The sequence below is a fragment of the Simochromis diagramma genome, unplaced genomic scaffold, assembly GCF_900408965.1.
Source record: "Simochromis diagramma unplaced genomic scaffold, fSimDia1.1 OVJJ01000005.1, whole genome shotgun sequence".
Taxonomy (NCBI): domain Eukaryota; kingdom Metazoa; phylum Chordata; class Actinopteri; order Cichliformes; family Cichlidae; genus Simochromis; species Simochromis diagramma.
The window spans coordinates 1128001-1147911 of NW_024387097.1; the positions used below are offsets into that span (position 1 = coordinate 1128001).

General features: G+C 43.3%; 1 protein-coding gene across 1 annotated transcript; it reads right to left on the reverse strand.

Annotated features, from left to right (window-relative positions):
- Positions 1-376: 376 nt before the first annotated feature.
- Positions 377-19624, reverse strand: npdc1b (neural proliferation, differentiation and control, 1b). The gene is made up of 9 exons (XM_040046547.1): positions 19278-19624; positions 12554-12718; positions 8776-8865; positions 8491-8685; positions 6183-6249; positions 5172-5253; positions 2758-2837; positions 2555-2654; positions 377-1136 (listed from the first exon to the last, which is right to left on the reverse strand). Exons 1-9 carry the CDS (start codon positions 19345-19347, stop codon positions 1065-1067), a joined length of 921 nt encoding a protein of 306 aa, XP_039902481.1. The 5' UTR covers positions 19348-19624; the 3' UTR covers positions 377-1064.
- Positions 19625-19911: the final 287 nt, after the last annotated feature.

The following is a 19911-nucleotide window of genomic DNA, read 5'->3' on the forward strand; positions in this document are numbered from 1 at the left end:
GTGCGTGCGTGTGTGTGTGTGTGCAACTGGTTAAGCCGCTGCAATCCGAAGTTTGTGATAACTGTCTGTTGCAGTTCTGTCGGGGAGTTGTGTCTCACTCCTCTTTGCACAATTCTTGTAATTCAGTCACACAGAACAGCTTCCGAGGATGAACCACCTTTTTAGGTCATGCCACAGTATCTCAACCAGATTCAGGTCTTGACTTTGACTCGGCCACTCCAAAGTCTTCATTTTGTGTTTCTTAACCCATTCAGAGGAGGACCTGCTGGTGTGCTTTGGATCATTGTCCTGCTGCAGAACCCAAATGTGCTTCAGCTCGAGGTCACAAACAGATAGTCGGACATTCTCCTTCAGGATGTTTTGGTCGTTGGCAGAATTCATGTTTGCATTTACCACAGCAAGTCTTCTGGTCCTGAGACAGCAAAACAACCCAGACTGTCACACCAGCAGCACCATATATCACTGCTGGTATGATGTCCCATTTCTGAAATGCTGTGTTACTTTCACACCAGATGCAATGGGACACACACCTTCCAGAAAGTTCAACCTTTGTCTCGTCAGTCCACATTCCCACTCGCTTCATCACACAGGGCTGTGCAGGTATGGATTTTTCCCCTCTTAATCACAAACACCTTCAGTTATACATTTAATTTACTTGTGTTATCTTTGTCTAATATTTAAATTTCTTGGATGAACTGTAAGAATGCAGATGCATGTAGACATGGTGTCAGCAAGACGGAAATCAACTGAAAAACAATGTGTACATAACACACAAGAGAAGTCGCTGAGCTGAGTTGTGTTCATATCAACATTACATCCATTTAAAATGCTGAAATAAAAGCAAAGCCTGTTCTATCAGTGAGCTCATAAATGCTGAGCACGTATGGTTGCATATGTGTGTAATAAACAGTAAAGAAATATGTAAACAAAACGGGAAAAACCAAATGTAGTTTGGCTGTTTAGGGTATGCGTCCGATCTGTCCACTGAAACAATTAAACTGACGTGTAAATATTTGTACATACAGGTGCTGCATTTAGAGCCTGAAACGTCTCTGTGTCCAGGTTCATTTGTGGAATCTCTGCAGGTAGAGGGTGGAGTCGTCAAACAACGGGTTCTTCACCTCCATTTCCCCCGTCTGAAGGAGAAGAAAGAGACAGAGGGGAAGATCTTAGATTAACACACTTCCTGTCTTGGCCCTGGGAAGTTCAGTTATTGTTAAATGTCATCAGTTTATTCCTTAGTTTGCTTATGCTTCTCATACATCTTTGCGCTTACTTTGCTCTTATTTTTTGTTTTGTGTTCCATCTTTTCCGTCTCATGACTCTAAGTCTTTGTTCTGACTCTGCAGAGTTCAGAAAGATTGAAAGAGCAGCTGAAAGGGTCGAGTGTTGCATAGAGAATCTCTGAGAAACCTTCCTGCTCTTCACACAGAAACAGCGTTGGAGACAATACAAACCCGGCCACAGTGAGTGCTGAATGAACCTTCTTCTGGATTACACGCTGTGTATTATGCAATCTATACATTATTAGTAAAACTGCTGTTAAGACAGCTACATAAAAATGACATAATCTACATAATAATTTTTAAAATACTTATTAAAGGGTTTATTTATTCATTGTCATTATTCAGACAGTTCCTGTAGTTTCCCATAACTTTTGTGTGATTTATTCCTTAAATTCAGGTTGACGGGTATGACAATGATGATGATGATGATGATGATGGTTTGATTGCACAATCCCAGGAAATGATACAGAAAATGTATAAAATCAGTATCAGCTGTGAATACTCTCCCATGTTCATATCTCAAAGTGTTGTCTGTGGGTGCTGTTTGCACAGTCGCTCATTAGGACCAGGTTGAACGCTAATAACTTCTAATTCTCTCTTACCTGTCAGCACATGGAGTTTTTACACCCACAGCTGCCTAACTAGCTAACTAGTTAAATACTGCAGGTTGGACACTTATTTGCAGGACATGCACCTGGATTCGGAGCGTCCCTTTCACAGCACAACATTTTTGAACCAGAGTCTTAACATCACAAAAGCGATGCACTAAGATTAGCGGCAGACGACTTAAATAAGCAGATATGACTGTGATCGTTTCCACTGTGACTGATAACTTACTGGGAAAGTGTAAATGGTGAGAACTGCCGGTTGTGTCAGAGTTTACTGAATCCCTGAACCAATTTAAAAGATATAAATATACAGTGGAGCCAGCGTGTAAATGGATGCACCATCGCACTGCTTTTGGATACACACCATCAGTTTTCCTAAATGCTGTTTAGGGGCGTTACTACTCATGGTTGCATCGTTCACGTCACAGGCGGGGAATATCATTACCGCCAAACATCAGCTGTAATCAGTCAGGAATCTGTCACACACTCACAACTGTCCTGTCAGTTCAGTGGCTGTATCTGTACCCACATTATGCCTTAATGTTATCCTTATTTCTTGTTGATGGATTCCACTGACTCAGCATTACACCATCACAATGACACAGTGGACACAGTTGAACTTTTACTGAATGTGGAGATAAGAATGCAGCGTTTACTCACTGGTGCAAGTCCAGGACACTCATACACTGTGAAATCTCCATCCTCATTCTCCTCATCTGTTGAGGCTGCAGACTCAGGAACTTTAGGCTCAACCCTGTGTCTGCGGAGAACACACAAATATTCAGCAAGGATAACAGCGAGACAGGATAGAGATACACATGCCAGGGTAGGATGAACATGTCTGCGCAGGGAGGGTGACTCACTTTCTCAGGGAGAGCATCTGTTGCTTCTGGTGCTGGTAGTGGTACATTTGGGCACTGTGGGCCAGCTTCTTGTCCCCAAGCTGGAAGTAAACAAGGGGTAGAGGGGAGATGAGAAGGTTCCTTCCTGAACAAGTAACCATCACAGTAGTGGACATGCAAGAAAGAGTCTCAAGCCCGAAGAGTTGGACAGCAACCAGAAGCTGACATGATTCACGCCTACCGGCTATAGAAGCTAACTGCACTCCAGAGTGTCCATGGATGAGACACACCTACAATAACTGAAGGCATGACAGTCCTGATTCCAAGGACCCTCAGAAGGAACCAGTCCCGTCCAACTACTGGCCATAACTTGGCTCAGCACCACATGGAAGCTCCATCATAGCGGCTAAGATTAACAGGCACATGGCTCAACACATGAGTGGGTGCCAGGAAGGAACTGGCAGAAACACCAGAGGGACAAAACCTTAACTATGGGTTGACTACAAGTAATCCCCTCAGTGCCCCAAACATGGATCCCGGAATGCCTACAACTGCAGAAAGAACAGAACCTTAAGAATCTTCATCAGGAATTCGTTAGGAATGTGGCGTACAACACTAGAGGCCAACCTTTAGCCAATAGCACAAGATTTACCAAGCTCAGGGGGCTTGGTAAATCTCCCACTACTGTTCTGTATGGGCCTCAGCCAGATCATTAACAAGACTGCCTATGGGTACCGACTACAGAATGGAGCAGTTGTTAACCACCTCCTGTACACGGATGACATCAAGCTGTATGGCAGGAGTGAACCAGACATCGACTCACTGATCCACACCACTAGAATGTACTACAATGACGTGGGAATGTCATTCGAACTAGAGTATTATAGTCGGATGGTAACAAAGAGAGGAAAGGTAGACAGAACTGAGGGGATCGAACTACCAGAAAGCAACATATAGACATTGAGGACGGCTACTCAGGCAAATGGAAACCATGAAGAGGCCACTGGGAAACCTGCAACCACCAAATACCTGCAGAGGGTCAGACTCCTGAAGAGTCAGCTGAATGGGAAGAACATAACCCGGAAATCAACACCTACACCATCCTAGCTGTCAGATACTCTGCTGGAACTGGAATATTGTCAAGGTAGAAGGAATCATGAAGAAAGAGGCATATATTTATAAAGATTTTTAAAGAACACCTTTATCATTCACCAGCAAAAAATGGGTCTGGATCATGACTTTGTCTTCCTACACAATCCAAAACAGAAGAAGAAACAAGTGAACATTCCTGACTGGCCTGCACAAAGATTTTACTTTAATCACACTGAACATCTGTGGGATTAAATGAAGATCACGATCCATAGCAGGAGAGTACCCAATCTAGAGGAGCTTGAGAGATTTGCCAAAGAAGAATGCACTGGGATCGTCTGTACTCCAAGATCCACTCGGTGTGTGTACTGTCAACTACCAGGGAGCAACAATACGATGGCAGACTCGAGAGTGAACAATCTTAGAAGGAAAGGAGGAAGAAGAAGAAGAAGGGCAAGTGGACCTACAGCAGAGCACAGCAGCTTCCAGGAAGAAGAACCAAAGGCAGACATCCACCAGGGAGTCTCTTTAACAGTGAAAAGATCTGATGGTACTTTTCTGAATTCATAATTCCATCAGTTTTCCCCAATTCCTCCCAGAGCCTCCATCATGACTTTTTACAGATGCCCACAGAAGGTGCCTCTCCTGGTCTCAGTATCTCTCACACACTGGTGATGACTTAAACCACAAGTGTTACATTGAGAGTCGTCATTTTAGAATTCACTGATTTTCAGCCTAGTTTTTATGTAGTTACTGTTACCTTACTGTTTTCTCCCTTATTTAAATCATTAAAGCCAAGTGCAATATATTTGAGTTTTCGAGGCTTCTACATCATCAGTTTGCTGGATTTCTTTTAGAATAAATTTGATACATTGCGAAAAAAAGTCTGATGTAGCAAATATGATAAAAATATAAACTTCAAATAATTACAGCATTTTCCAAAAATTGAATTTTCCAGCGATTACTTCGATGTTGGACTTTGAAGGGTTAAGAGCTGCTTCTGGCGAACAATTCTTTCACCGGGGCCGTTTCTGACGAGGCTCCTGTGAGCAGCAGGTGGAAACTGAAGGGCCAAATATCTCAGATCCTGTGTTTCCTGTTTCTATACTGTTCATCAGGTTAAGATTTTTGTTTAAGGCGTTTCGGGTGTTTGGTTTACATTGTGTACATTTATGCTCACTAAACAGCACTCAGATTATGAACTGCATGTGGAGCATTGCTGGTAGAGTTTAGATCCTTGCATCGCTCAGCATTGAAGGCAGTGGTGATCTGAGACAAATAAACACACTGAAAAAAGTATTTTCAGTGTGTTTTCTCCCAAACATTTAGTCACATTGTTTCCTCACCAAATTCTCGAATGCCTGAGCGCTCATCAGTCCAGATGAAGGGTAGTCCACTTTCTGATTTATATGAACATATTTCTGAAACCTGTAACAATTAAACAAAATAAACACAACAAACACACATAGTGAAACATTTGGCGCTGACTGAAAAGAGCTGATAAGTTGTATTATAACACATTAACAGTGACAGTTAACGTTCAAAACACATTATCTTATGAATTTCACAACAAGAGGCAGCTCTTGACTCTGTTGTTCCCAGTATGGTTGGAACAGCTCAGCTCTCTGTGACTTACATGCAAACAAGCCACGAAGAAGACTTAAGAAACCACAGAGTACATCGCAGGTCTGAAAACTGTCTATGTTTCAATATTTTGTTATCTTTCAGATTCATTTAAAAATAGATTTTTTTTCTCCATCAATCTTCACAGAACACGTCTCAGTAATAAGTATGTGTAGTGTGTCACCCAAATGACTCTCAGACCATAAAAACCTCCATCCTGTAGTGGTGTAATGAAAGGAAGACTGTCCACAGTTTCCAACAACGTACTCCCGGGAAACCTGGAACTGGCAGGGATGGGTAGACTAGTGAGGGAAAGTCAATTCAGAAAAATATAAAAATGTGTGCTTCTATGTGACTGCCTCTTCTAGAGCGCTTAGGATCTCAGAGTGGGGCAAAGTTTACAGCTAAAAACCCAAAAACACTGGGTTAAGGAAGTGTGTGTGTAAGCCTGGAGGGCTCAGTCGGTGTCTGAATCTAAAGGGAAGGAAAACTCTCTCTGAGCACATTGAACAGCTCTGTTTCTTTGTCATCTCTTTTTAAGATTTATAAGAAAAACAATAAATTACATGGAAATACTGTAAATCAAATGGTTCCAATCAATTTAGCATCTCTAACAGAATAATGATGATGGATACGTCTACAGTGCAACTGCAGGCCATCCTGTCCACTCCTGAGAGGGATAGTGGGGACCTTTTGGTTTATGCAGCACCTTAGAGAGAAAATAATAAGCTTACCTGACCCAGCAAGCCAACGCTACCAGCAGTGCCAGGGAACCTGCCACAATGACGACGCTGCTCATGACTGAGAGGAGAAACCAACAGACAGCATGAATGATAGAAGTGTTTGCTGGTCTGCAGACATCAGAGTAAGACATGATCCTTTAGTGAAAGCTTGGAGAAATGAGGGAAGAGCTGAAAGGACAGCAGCTGAAAATAAATAGATGTGAGTGAGTCAGGCCTGTTTCCCGCAGCAGCACAGACAACAACATTGATAACAGTAATGCAGTGTGGCAGAACTAATCACAGCAACGTCTGAGTTCTGTCGTGTCCTGCATTAAACTCAGGTTCAGGCCCAAGATTTTAAAGTAGGCGGGGCTTAGATTTCGTTTGACTCGATACACATGCCATGATAACATCAGGACGAGTTACTGACGAGTTATTGACAACTGTGTATTTGACAACCCATGAACTTGGCTGGAGGCTGAATTGTTGATTATGTGTGCTTGAGTGCATGTGCCTCCCACACCGACCATAGCAAATCCAAGTCAGCATCTCTTTTGGGGAATTCTCATCATCCCCTCTGGTTTTACGTATTTTTGTCACATGATTATGTCTGTTGGTACCGATGACGCGTGCACTTGTTTGAAGATTTTATTGCAAATATTGTGCGTGTCCATTTTTGGCACAATGGTGTCCAGAGGGTGCAAAAATTAAAATCTGACACCGATACTAATGCAATCAAATGAGCTGTGTTGTGTGGGATTATAATATTATTTTATGCCATGTTAGACCCCTAATTAAAGATTGTGAATTATTATGTAGTTTTAGTTTGCATTATTCTCCTGAATTAGAAGAAGCTGATAACTCTTGCATTAGTTAAACTGATTTGCATTATATTAGACTGCTGATTTATTGTGAATGATTGATATTGTTTTATGATGCATTATACTGCTGAGTTATAAGAAATACTGTTCGCAGAAAGTCATCGCCTTATTTGTCTGATTAGAAGAGAGCATGCTGGAGTTTTCTGCCCCATCTCAGCAGGAGCAGATAAACAGGGAGCCAAGGTCGTAGCTTAGGCGCCGTGTGAGAGAAAGCATGTGAATGTTTAGGCTTTTATGATTAGGTGGGGGCCACTAGAGGCTATAAGAGGTTGATCAATGCTCCACCATTTTGAGATCTGATGCTGTCTGCGTACGGTGTCCATCTCCCACGCGTGTGTTCATTAAAATCATCGTTTGACTTAACCCGGCCGGACCAGTGTTGTTATTGTGGTTTTTCCTCTTGTGTCCATCCCCAATATTTGAATCCGTAACAGTTTGGGGGCTCGTCCGGCTAATATTTGACATATCCAAGCCCCACCTGTGGCCCATCCCCTTAATGCTCAGTACATGGGAAATAATTAGGTTTTTTTATGTGTTTTTTAATGAATAACTTATAATTCAAATTTAAATTGGCACTTAAAGGATTAAAATCCTGAAAATGATTGCATATTTGATCATTTTGATGAGGTCTCACGTTGATAAAGTGATTTATTTAAAAAGTTATGTGTGAGGATTGTGGTTTTAATGCAGGTGTACATTTCTGCTACACACAATTCTAGAGGGAAGTCAGTTTGAGGAGGGGACAAGAACTATTTCTCTGGAGCTCTACTGGATGATGATGGTCCAACTGGATTTAGACTTTTACACCAGCAGTCACAACCGTTTTTGCTCCACGGACGGTTTAATGTCAGACAATATTTTCACGGACACCTTTAAGGTGTCGCAGAGAAACAAAACAAAATGACAACGACCAAGACAAAAACTGTGGTGTTTTGTAAATATAATATTAAACGTGTGATTGTGTAACTGTATCAGCAGCGTCCTCCTGAAATGCGCCAACAACATTGAGAGTAACGTCCTCCTGAGCCTCAGCTCTCCCAGCCCGGTACCAAACGACTCACGGACCGGTACCAGTCCATGGAACGGGGGTTGGGGACGCTGATTTACACCATGGCCTCTTGCAGCAGAACATAAACCCAAACTCGATTTCGTTTAGTTAAACGGTACCTCCTGTAGTGTGTGTGTGTGTGTGTGTTAAGTACACACCACAGCACTCAGGACAATGTTGGTAGACTAAAATACAGCGAGATCAGGAGGAGGCGTCGGCTTTATCCATTTTACTGCACAATTACTTTTTTCACACATGTGGTGAAAAGTAGTTTAAGTTGAATCCTCACAGCGGCCTCTGTAAGGTGACGTCTTCTGTTCTATTATTCAAAACGACTCTATAGCTCTCTTGAAATTAAGCTGGGTCCTAACTCAAGGACAGAAAGACTTACTGATGAAGACATGGTCGTCAGGAGGGTAGCGGAGGATGATGGGACTGCTCAGAGCGGCAGTGTGGTTTCTAGGGGTGGGTGAAGCGATGCTAGTTAGCAGGACACTCTGAGTAGGAGGCTGTTCCACAGAAGATGCTCTGTGAGTGTAGCCATGCTCTTCAAACTGCTTGGATGTGATCTCCTGGGAGGATGGGGCTAAAACCAGAAAGTAAAGAGTGTGGATTTATTACTTCATTAGGGAATTTTGTCACATAGCAAATATGGATAAGAAGAAGAGTGTAATACCTGAGCTGTAGGACTCGGGTCTCTGTTCCCTGATGATTGCAGAGAGAAAGTCAATCTCCTCATCGAGCTCAGGGTATGGGCTCACTTTATCTGGAGGAACACAACACCAGGATTCTTACCATCTTCATCTAAACATTTGTTTACTAAAGCTCAGGTCCACCACCGAGCAGTATCTTAGCTGTTCCTAGGACTGCGCTCTTCTGGACAGAGATCTCTGATTGGGGGTCATTGTACCAAGTACTCCAATTACCACTGGGACCAGTTACCTTCACCCACATCTTCTCCAGCTCTTCTCTGAGCCCTTGGTACATCTCCAGCTTCTGTTCCTTCTTCCTGATGTTGCTGTCATTCAGTATCGCTGCATCGATCAGTACGGCCGTCTTCTTCTGTTTGTCTACCATCACTGTCATTTTGTCCGTCTGTATCTGGAATAGGATGATAGGTCGGCCATTCTCGACCACCCTGGGAGTGCATCTTTACACAGACTGCACATGGATGGGCCTCTCATGGATCAGGGTGCTGGACTTGGGGCGTGTATGTGTGTGAGCTTTGTGGTATGGATATTTACCCCATACCACAAAATCATCAGCTACTGCTCCGTGTTGTCTCCTACTTATACATCCAAGCACAGTATGGAGTAGGTGGTATGACCAGAGTTGTGCTGATGTACACAGGGTGAACAGTTTCACAGTTTTAATAGCACTGTTGTTTGCAGTTATAAGCTGCCTTTGCACCTCCTACACTCATATACACCAACACATGCACCCAACATATCACTCCCAACAGTGACGAGTGGGAGGAGCAATGGGCTCCTGCATCTTCGGTATGTTTGTATGTGTGCCGTGTGAGAGACATGCCAGTGCTCCAGGAGAGCTGACCTCTGGTTCTCTAGGGCTCTTGCCCTTTGACCATGAGGGCTCACTGAGTCTGAGGCCTCCCTCCTTCTGCTGGAGTGGTCACGCAGTTGTCATGGAGATGTATGGCTTTGAGTCTTCAGTACTGTTGGAGGGCTGCAGATGCTCTGGGTCTTCTGGGCCATTTTCCTGGGAGGCATCACCCTCATTATGAAGTATGTTTCATCACACACACACACACACACACACACACACACACACACACACACACACACACACACACACACACACACACACACACACACACCCCTCAGTGAACATCCAGCAACAACGAGTTAGTTGAAACATGACAACATGGAACATGTGGAACTGCTTCTAAGGAAATTGTTAATCGGTTAAATGAGTTGTTTGCAGGCAGTCGTTGTGTTTCCAGTGCGGAGCTTCATTTGTCCAAACCGTCTGTACGCGCTCACTTCTCCAACTCTACCAAAGAGGTGTGGCCATATTAATGAACAGAGAGACAAACGTCACAACTTGCAACAATATAACAGATCCAGAAGTTAGATTAATAATACTTCTTTAATCAATATATGCATGTATGTATGGGAAGAGGTGGATCGTCTGGCTGAGTGGTGCGACACAAACAACCTGCTGCTTAACACCGAGAAGACCAAGGAGCTCATCGTGGACTACAGGAGGAATGCTGACCCACATCCACCCATCCACATTAAGGGGACGGCTGTGGAGCGTGTGAGCAGCTTCAAGTTCCTGGGAGTCCACATCTCCGAGAATCTCACCTGGACGACCAACTGCTCCAAGCTGGTCAAGAAGGCTCACCAGCGCCTCTTCTTCTTGAGGACTCTGAGGAAGAACCACCTGTCCTCAGACATCCTGGTGAACTTCTATCGCTGCACCATCGAGAGCATCCTGACCAACTGTATAACAGTCTGGTACGGGAACTGCTCTGCCTCGGACCGGAAGGCGTTGCAGAGGGTCGTGAAAACTGCCCAGCGCATCGCCGGAGCACCACTTCCTGCCATAAAAGACATCTACAGGAAGCGGTGTCTGAAAAGGGCTGGGAAAATCATCAAAGACCCCAGTCACCCATCGCATGGACTCTTCACCCTCCTGCCCTCTGGGAGGCGCCACAGGAGCCTCCGGACTAAGACCACCAGGTACCGGAACAGCTTCTTCCCCACAGCTGTCAGACTCCTGAACTCTGCCTCCTTCACGACCCTGACATCTGACCCACGTTAAACTCATGGACTGAACATACACACACCCACAACCACCTACACACACAATGGACAACTGTACCCTCAAACACACAATAATAACATGGACTGAACCACCACTCACAACCACCAGCACTTTATATAGCCTCTGTAGAAACTATCTACACCCTCACTTATCTTAACTGCACTACTGTATAGCTCTGTGTAAATAATCATTCTGTACATTCGATAATCTTTAATCCTACAACTGTTTACAACTTGCATAGTTCCCATTTCTGTATAGCTGTATATCTCAGATTCTGTAAAGTTATTTATTTCATATTCTGTATAGTTTTTCATATTTATATCCTGTTCATATCCTGTACATAGCTTGTACAAGTATAGTATTATGGAGCAAATGTTAATGACCCATCTTTGTTACATTGTTTTTCACCTCACTCTCTGGTCACTGACACCACACTTATAATACGGACTTCAACTTTCAACCCAGAAACTGCCAGGCTCAGTCCAGCAGTGAGTGAACGAACCTGCACGTCTACACACAGTCTGAGTGACTTTGGTCTGTGCAGTGTTTGGTCATCATCCCACTCTCAGGGATTTCATCTCCTCTTCCTCAGCACACCACTCAAACTCTCGTTTAGTTAGCAGCTCCATTATGATGGATGTTACAGACACTCAGATTCCCTCTATTACCATCAGTGCACCAGTCACACCACCAATTAGGAACTGGAGATTTAATACTTTGTTACTGGAAAAACTGGTTTCAATGTTCAAAACCTGAGAAATTCTTCAGAATTGTATGAGGTCTACTAACACATAGTGAGTGAAGAAGAAACACCCAGTGCATCATGGGAATCCCCCGGCAGCCTATGTCTATTGCAGCATAACTAAGGGAGGATTCAGGGTCACCTGGTCCAGCCCTAACTATATGCTTTAGCAAAAAGGAAAGTTTGAAGCCTAATCTTGAAAGTAGAGATAGTGTCTGTCTCCTGAATCCAAACTGGAAGCTGGTTCCACAGAAGAGGGGCCTGAAAACTGAAGGCTCTGCCTCCCATTCTACTTTTAAATACTCTAGGAACAACAAGTAGGCCTGCAGAGCGAGAGCGAAGTGCTCTAATAGGGTGATATGGTACTACAAGGTCATTAAGATAAGATGGGGCCTGATTATTTAAGACCTTGTATGTGAGGAGCACGATTTTGAATTCTGGATTTAACAGGAAGCCAAAACAGGAGAAATCTGCTCTCTCTTTCTAGTCCCTGTCAGGACTCTTGCTGCAGCATTTTGGATTAGCTGAAGGCTTTTCAGTGAGTTTTTAGGACTTCCTGATAATAATGAATTACAGTCGTCCAGCCTGGAAGTAATAAATGCATGAACTAGTTTTTCAGCGTCACTCTGAGACAGGATATTTCTAACTTTAGAGATGTTGCACAAATGGAAGAAAGCAGTCTTACATATTTGTTTAATATGTGCGTTGAAGGACACGTCCTGGTCAAACATGACTCCCATGACTTCTCACATATTTACTATTTCTCAGGTTACCTGTTGGAAGATCTTGTACAAAAAGTTAATGCATGTTCTGCAGGAACTAATATGCACTAAAAGTTGGAATACAGAATCTAATTGCGTGAATACAGAACGTTCTGGTCATCCTGTGAAAAGAGTGAGTAATATGAGGTAGGAGCACCTACCTTTAACAGAATGAGTGTGAGGAGCATGTCTCCTCTTGACCACACAGCGTCCACGGGAGTTTTCCACCAGGGGGCGCAGACAAGGCCCACAGTGGGAGCTGCCAGGCCGGCAGAAGTGTCTTCCTGCCAGGGCACATTCTAAACTCCGAGGGCACAGAGGAGAACCTGTACATGAACATACGACACAGCACTATTTTTCAAAATACTCTGAAGTGAAGACGTCTCACGTTTCTATTTTCATTTTACACTTTGAATTTTTATTTTACTTTAATTACGTTTTTATTTCAGCATCTCAGTGGTCACATTTTGCTCCCTGGATTTACAGTGAAATCCTCTCTCAGGCCATTAGTGACAGAATCATTACAACAGCACACAATTCATTATGTATGTTTTAGATCTTAGACATGTGTTAACATGCCAACAGAGTGACGCCTCCTCTGTTGGTTAGCACCAGTATGGAGGCATAAAAACACATGATATTCTTCTCCAGCAGCTTGAATTTCTATCAAATATTCACTTAGTCGAAACAGAGAACAGCTTACTCTGACAGACTTGTGACGGTAACTGAGCCGTGCTACATTACACTGAGTGTAAAAACAAAAAAAGACAGCAAGTCTCCTCAGACAAGCAGAGATCCGTAAGTGAAACCAACAAAGATAAGATAAGATAAGATAACCTTTATTAGTCCCACACGTGGGAAATTTGTTTTGTCACAGCAGGAAGTGGACAGTGCAAAAGTTACGAGGCAAAAATTTGAATACAATAAGAATAAATACAGTACACAACTGTACAGAATAGAATAAAATACTATATACAGTAGAATAAAATAAAATAAATATACAATAAGATAAAAATAGAATACAAATACAAATACTATATACAACTGAGTAAAAAATACAACGATGACAGAAAGGATTATTGCACTTAGTATTATTGCATATGTATGGATGTGTGTGCTTGATCAGTTAAAGTCTTTATTATGGAGTCTGACAGCAGTGGGGAGGAAAGTGACACTGGACCCTCAATGGTACCAACTTGTCAAATAGGTGATTAAGCAGGACCGTCCTGAAGCCTGTTTTATACACTTCTGAATGCTAATGAGGACCTTACAAAACGCTCATCTCATCGTGTTCAGCAGAAAATGAAATTAGCAAATGAGCCCAAAAACGCGTCTTTTCCTGACAGACTTCTACAGAAACTACACGTCTGTTTGCAAATGAACAAGTTTCTGTCAGATCAGGAAACAAGCTGCTAACTTTTTTTCTTTATGCATCACAAACCCACACAGGAGCTGAACGAGCTGAGCTAAAGTACTCTGGGATATTCTATGTGCGAGGCTAAGCACTGTTTGTAGCATTTTATTAATATTTTTGAAAAAGTCTTTAAGGGACAAATATATCAAACAAGATATTCTCTTCAGTTTGGTGCTAATTTTCTAAATATTTATAAAAAAGTACTGAGCAAAGTCTTAATGAAGCCCTTTCATCTCTTTGTGTATTCCTTCCAATTAACAATTAGCCTGATAAGTTTTAAAGGAGCTTTAAGCCAGTGGTGTCAGAGTCGTTTTACACTGTGGGCCACATACAGCCCACTTTGATCTTCAGTGAAAGAACTCACATGTTTAACTGTTTTTCTACGAGATGAAGAAAAAGCTGCTGTGACAAAGAAGGAAGTCTGCCAGCACAACTCTTTGGACTTAAACTGTAAGAACTAAATGTATAAAATAGCTCATTGCCCAGACTGTCCAGTTGTTTGTTTTGTAGTTTAAAAAAGCCAGAAGAAATGTCTTTGATTTGAGACACAGCAAAGTGTTTTGCATGTTTGCATAATTTGTGAAAGTTGACATTTCTTTGGTGTCCAATAGCAGAAATTAGGCTTTCTCGTCAGAGGTTTAGGGGAAAAACAGCAACATTGTACACAACTGTACAACGGTGTGTAATGAACAAGCAGACAGATACAACAGATGTGGTGGTACAGCTTGTTAAACCAGATGTTCTGGTCTGTACCACTGCACTTCCTGTCTTTGGAACATCTGCCCAAGCAATAGCTCTCCAGGCTTTTTTTTGTCATTTAGAGATGTATTGCATGTTGAAATGTGTATTGCACCAACTAAATTAGATTGTGCGTGTCTGTCCTTATTTTGTTTCTCCCATCAGGAATAATGTGGCAGGAAAGCGTGCTGCGTGCATATCACCAGACTCTGCTCGGCTCAGGCTGGATGTTCAGAGGAGGCTGTGACCTGGATGATAACCGTCTCTGATGATAGAGTTGGTACCACAGGGACCCCCACAGCCGTGTGTCAGTCCACTCCTGTACCACCTCTTCACATAAGCACTTGTTTTACTTCAGTTATTATTTTCTACGATCAGAGTTCAGTTTATTCTTTATTTTATTTAGTTGCGTTTTTCCTGAAATCTTACGCTTATTTCAGATGTTTTGTCTATGTTGAAGACGTCATTCTCCTCTGTTTGGACCGTGATGTTTTAGATGACGTGCCTGTAAGTGGACTCCTCCGGCAGCTTTATGAGGCCCAGGATGCTCGTGTCATCAGCATACTCGATCCTGCCAGTGTCAAGCTAGGTGGCAACACAGTCATGGACGCACAGGGTGAAGAGTTTAGGGCTGAGACTGACGGTGAGCTCAGAGGAGACCCTGCCTCCCATCCTGAACACCTCTGCTCTGGAGGTTAGAAAGTCCAACTTTCCTGGTCTGATTGTGTTGAAGACAGAACTGTAATCCAGGAAAAGCGTAGGTTCTATTGCTATTCAGGTACAGCAGGCCAGTACATGAGTACCAGTGGCACCAGTGCACTTTCTGTCCTGGTATTAATAGTTCTCACTGTGACTAGGCTAGCCTTTAGCTGTTTGATGTAGGCAGATCTTAGCAGACATGTCACATGGTCAGATTTACCAAAGGCTTGGTTCAGTGCATGCCTTCCTGATGTTACTGTAACAGTTTTGGCGTGCTTTTTCAAACGTTCCAGTGATTACATTCTCCTAGAATGATGCGAACACTGTCCAAATGTGTGTTTTTGTGCTTACTGATCATGTGGTGCATCCTTTGCAGAGGTGGGAATGTACACAACACTTGAAATGTTACATTGCTGTCCTCTGGATAAATAAAAAGAATTGCACTTTAAAGTCAGGTATTCCACTAGCTTAACATTTGCCAGATCTTGGCATAGAGTCGCTTAAGTATTCTGAGGACATTGGATAAATAGATGGAAAAAAGTGGCAAGCCTAAACAGCTATCTGCAGCTGATGAACTATATCTGAATGTAACATTCTAGAGAAGTAGGAAAACAATCTGGCAAAGACATTACACAGCACCTGAGAGACACATCTGGGACTTCTGTTGATACATTTACTGTTTCAGAAAGGGCCTTAATGGAAGAGTGGATGTCCCACATAGTTCTGACTGTGTTGACTATTTGTCTGAGGTTCAGACGTCAGTGATGAATCCACAAACCTTCACACACCGTAGATGAAAATAACTAAGTGTGTCTCCTTAAAAGACAAAGGAACTTCAGCTCTGTTTGCCAATAATATTGGTTTCTATTCCTGAATTCCGAGTCCCCAAAGATCGTTTAGACACTTAAACGATCTTGATTCAAGAGTTGGGAGTTCGCCTTGTAATCGGAAGGTTGCCGGTTCGAGCCCCGGCTTGGACAGTCTCGGTCGTTGTGTCCTCGGGCAAGACACTTCACCCGTTGCCTACTGGTGGTGGTCAGAGGGCCCGGTGGCGCCAGTGTCCGGCAGCCTCGCCTCTGTCAGTGCGCCCCAGGGTGGCTGTGGCTACAATGTAGCTGCCATCACCAGTGTGTGAATGTGTGTGTGAATGGGTGGATGACTGGATGTGTAAAGCGCTTTGGGGTCCTTAGGGACCAGGAAAGCTCTATACAAATACAGACCATTTACCATTTTTTTAATGTGCACCTGCAGACCAACAGGGATCAGAGAACAGCACCAACTGTTACCTACCATAATAAACTTGGTGGGCACCCAAAGCCAGTCAGGGCAGCCTGCTGTATCTAGGCCAGATGGACAGACAGATGGTCAGCTTAACACTTACAACCATGATTTTAGGGTGGCATGGGGCTTCGTCAGTCACTGGCTAATTGATCCCAGGACTATACTCGGCACAAATGTTCCTGTATTACTATGCCAGTCAGTAATGTTATGGCTCTCCATGTATGCCATGCACCCTGCTGGATTGTCTCATCTTTACACAGCCTGGGGTCTTGCCTGGTGTGATAGACGCCAGCCTCTATGGATCTTGTGCTCAGAGCTTGTGCTGCCATGATTAGCTCCTCTGTGCGGTCTTTCAGTCCAGCCACTGGTAGGATTTCTCAGTATAACTTCTTCTGTCTGCCCGTGGGACATGCTGTGCAGGGACCAGCCCTTCCATGATGGTGCCTCTTGGTTATGAAGAGTATCTGACGACAGGCAGGGCGTCAGTGTTGACAGCCCGGATCTTGTTTTTAGCATTCAGCTGACTCCTCGGGACTTGCCTGAGCCTCTGTCTGATCCTGGTTCTTCCCACTGAATCAGTTCCTAAGGACTTGTGTGACCGTGTGCAGGTGTTTGGTGTTGTGGCTTTCCTGGCCTGTTGGTTCCCATTTCCCTGTGGAATTCTTTGTATTCCTTGTAGCTGTACTCCTGTCTACACTCTTGCCTTCTGGTAGTGTAATCAGATTAGTCCTGACTACCTTCCCTCATTTACATAAATATGTATGTGAGTATGCGGCCATTTAATAATCACACACACATAGAAATAAACACATATAATAAAATGTGATATGTTACAAATAAAACAGAAATATAATAAGAATTCTTCTGATAAAAATCTTACAAATCTCAAATAAATGTTCTTTGGGTAGTAAAGAAACAGCACACCAAAATATTTTAGGGTTTTTTAGAGGGATCAGCATACTTGGTGTATTTCCTCGTTACTTTAACAGTCTTTAACTATAACAGCTTGCATCAAACTGGCATTGACCTAATTAAGCATTAACAGCTCCACATGTGTATAATGAGATTGGATCGCCAGACTTTCTATAAAGTTGTGCAAAGGTAGTTCACATTTTGTTTTCTGACTGTTACAGTTTGCTAAACATAACACAGTCTAGTGGATTTACACGTTACACCTAAAAAACAAACAAACAAAAACGAAGCTAAAATAAATCAGGCAATGAAAAGCAAATGAATACATTTCTATCATTTTTATTTCCAGTACAGCAAAAACATCCCTCTTTAGGAATATTAACTGCTACGGAGACTTAAACATTTACTTGAAAACCTTTAATTATTCAAAAATCACTTTGTAAATGCCCACTCATTAGGCAGAGTGCCCATATGTTACCCAAGCACATTGCACAGAAATAAGACAGCAGCTGTGGTCTCCATCACACAGCACGGTCCATAATCAGGTTGTGGTCGAACACCCCGAACAGGAGTCTAGATTTAGCTCATCAGCAGTCATCGCTACGGGCCTGACGTGTCTAAACTGAACGAACCGAGATTCTTAACAGTTCATTCATCTGACAAACACTCGTTTGAACCTTTGTTTGAATAAAGATACTACATGATAAGAACACCAGCTGATCCCTGGCACGTTTTAGGCGTTCAGGTTGTTTGTGCATCCAGCAAGCGCTAATTTACAAATGGCCATTAATGCCCATAAAACCATTGTTGTCCATGAAGTATTAGACAGTGGGCTACCACGGTGAACTGAGCGGCATGTTCTTTCACTGAACAGACTGTGATATGTTATGGATCAGTTCTGTATGCACCCCCATTCTGCCACACACAATAACTAAAGCACCAAATGTGGGTTAATCCACCACTGGAAACAGAAACAGCTGTTTTTTTAAATGATGTATATTGTTTTTAAAAGCATCACAGATCTATAGATATGAGCTATAAAAGGAACTGGAACTTCAGACCTGTGTCATCAGCATGACTCTACGTGGCCGCTGACGTCTGTGACAGGGAGCTCTTCAGCTGTGACATCAGGAATGTGCTCCTGAGAACCTCCAGGCCACAGCAAACAAACTCTGTTTAGATAACAGATTTGCTAACAAATGCATGTGGAACAACACCTGGAAAACATATTCTTCCTCTTCGCTGCCTAATAGGATCTGTGCAGTTGTGGTCTTCCAGCCTGACACAACACCACACATCACAGGGTGAGAATACCCCAGAACTACTGTAGTACCACCCCCACTGTCTGCACTGCGCTGACATGCATGCACTACAGCCCAGCAAACATATGTGCACATCTTAACCCTGGAAACGAAAGACTCAGTGACGACCAGCATGATGCAACCATTACAAGCTATGCTGTAGCGTCACCTTTAACTTCTTTTTCATATGGCAGCTGTTACTGACTCAGTGCCATCTGAGTCATCTTCAAATAAATCAGTATATGCAGGAAAAAACAGACAATCCCCGTTAGGATAAACACTCTGTCCCTGCAGGCTGACAACATCAAATCACTTTAGACTGAAATCCCATAATATACACAGCAATATACACACTGAATGGAGCAAACACAGTAACTGGCTTCATATATTCACTGGGCTAACATATGCCCATTAGATATCATCCTCATAGACGGATTTCTGTAGAGAGCACCTCCACAATAAGAACTGTTCCCAGGGTGATGGTGCGCAGTGCCGGAGGCCCGGCGCGGTTTCATAAAGCCTCCAAATGTGTCTCCTTACCTGCCAGGCAGCTTCTCAGCGCCAAAAGGGCAACGAACACCACCGTGTGTCCGAGCAGACGAGCCCTCATCCTGGGCACAGACACCAGACGAAGGCGGAGGACGGGGAGATGGTGGCGGCACTGATCATTCCCCCATCCTCCGGTGTTTAGAGAGGAGAGGGACGCAAGAAGACAAAGCAATAACGAAAAACGGCGAAGACACGAGGATCAGCGAGTGTCGTCGGGACGCTGCTCTGCGTGTTTTCCGCAGGATGTCTGCATTTTTCCTCCGGCCCTGCTCCTACCGGACAGCAGTCCCTGCTGCTGCTGAGGCTCAGCTGTGGCAGAACGACGCCAGGCTATGACGCAAGCACGCTGCACTGCCTTCACCTGCCGCTGACATCAAACGCGTCTAAAGTCCGATATCACTTTATGCAGAATCACATGTTTTTATACTCATCGTCACAATGTTTGTGTGCAAAAAGAGAAATCCTTTAAATCCTTGTTAAACCGAGCCTGGAGCATGATGTCACTCAGAGGGTCCAGCTGTTTGTCTTGAAATGACAACTATATCTTTTTTCTTTGAAATAATTTCGAGTTTTATCTTAAAATGATATTGTTTTTTCTTAATGTGGCCCTACTACTCCTTTGTAT

Coding starts and splice junctions, on each gene's coding strand:
- npdc1b (XM_040046547.1), bottom strand. CDS start 19,347: ATGAGGGCTCGTCTGCTCGGACACACGGTGGTGTTCGTTGCCCTTTTG. Junction 2,838..5,171: donor CTCAGGCATTCGAGAATTTG/GTGAGGAAACAA, acceptor GTTTACTTCCAG/CTTGGGGACAAGAAGCTGGC. Junction 1,137..2,554: donor AGTGTCCTGGACTTGCACCA/GTGAGTAAACGC, acceptor CTTCTCCTTCAG/ACGGGGGAAATGGAGGTGAA.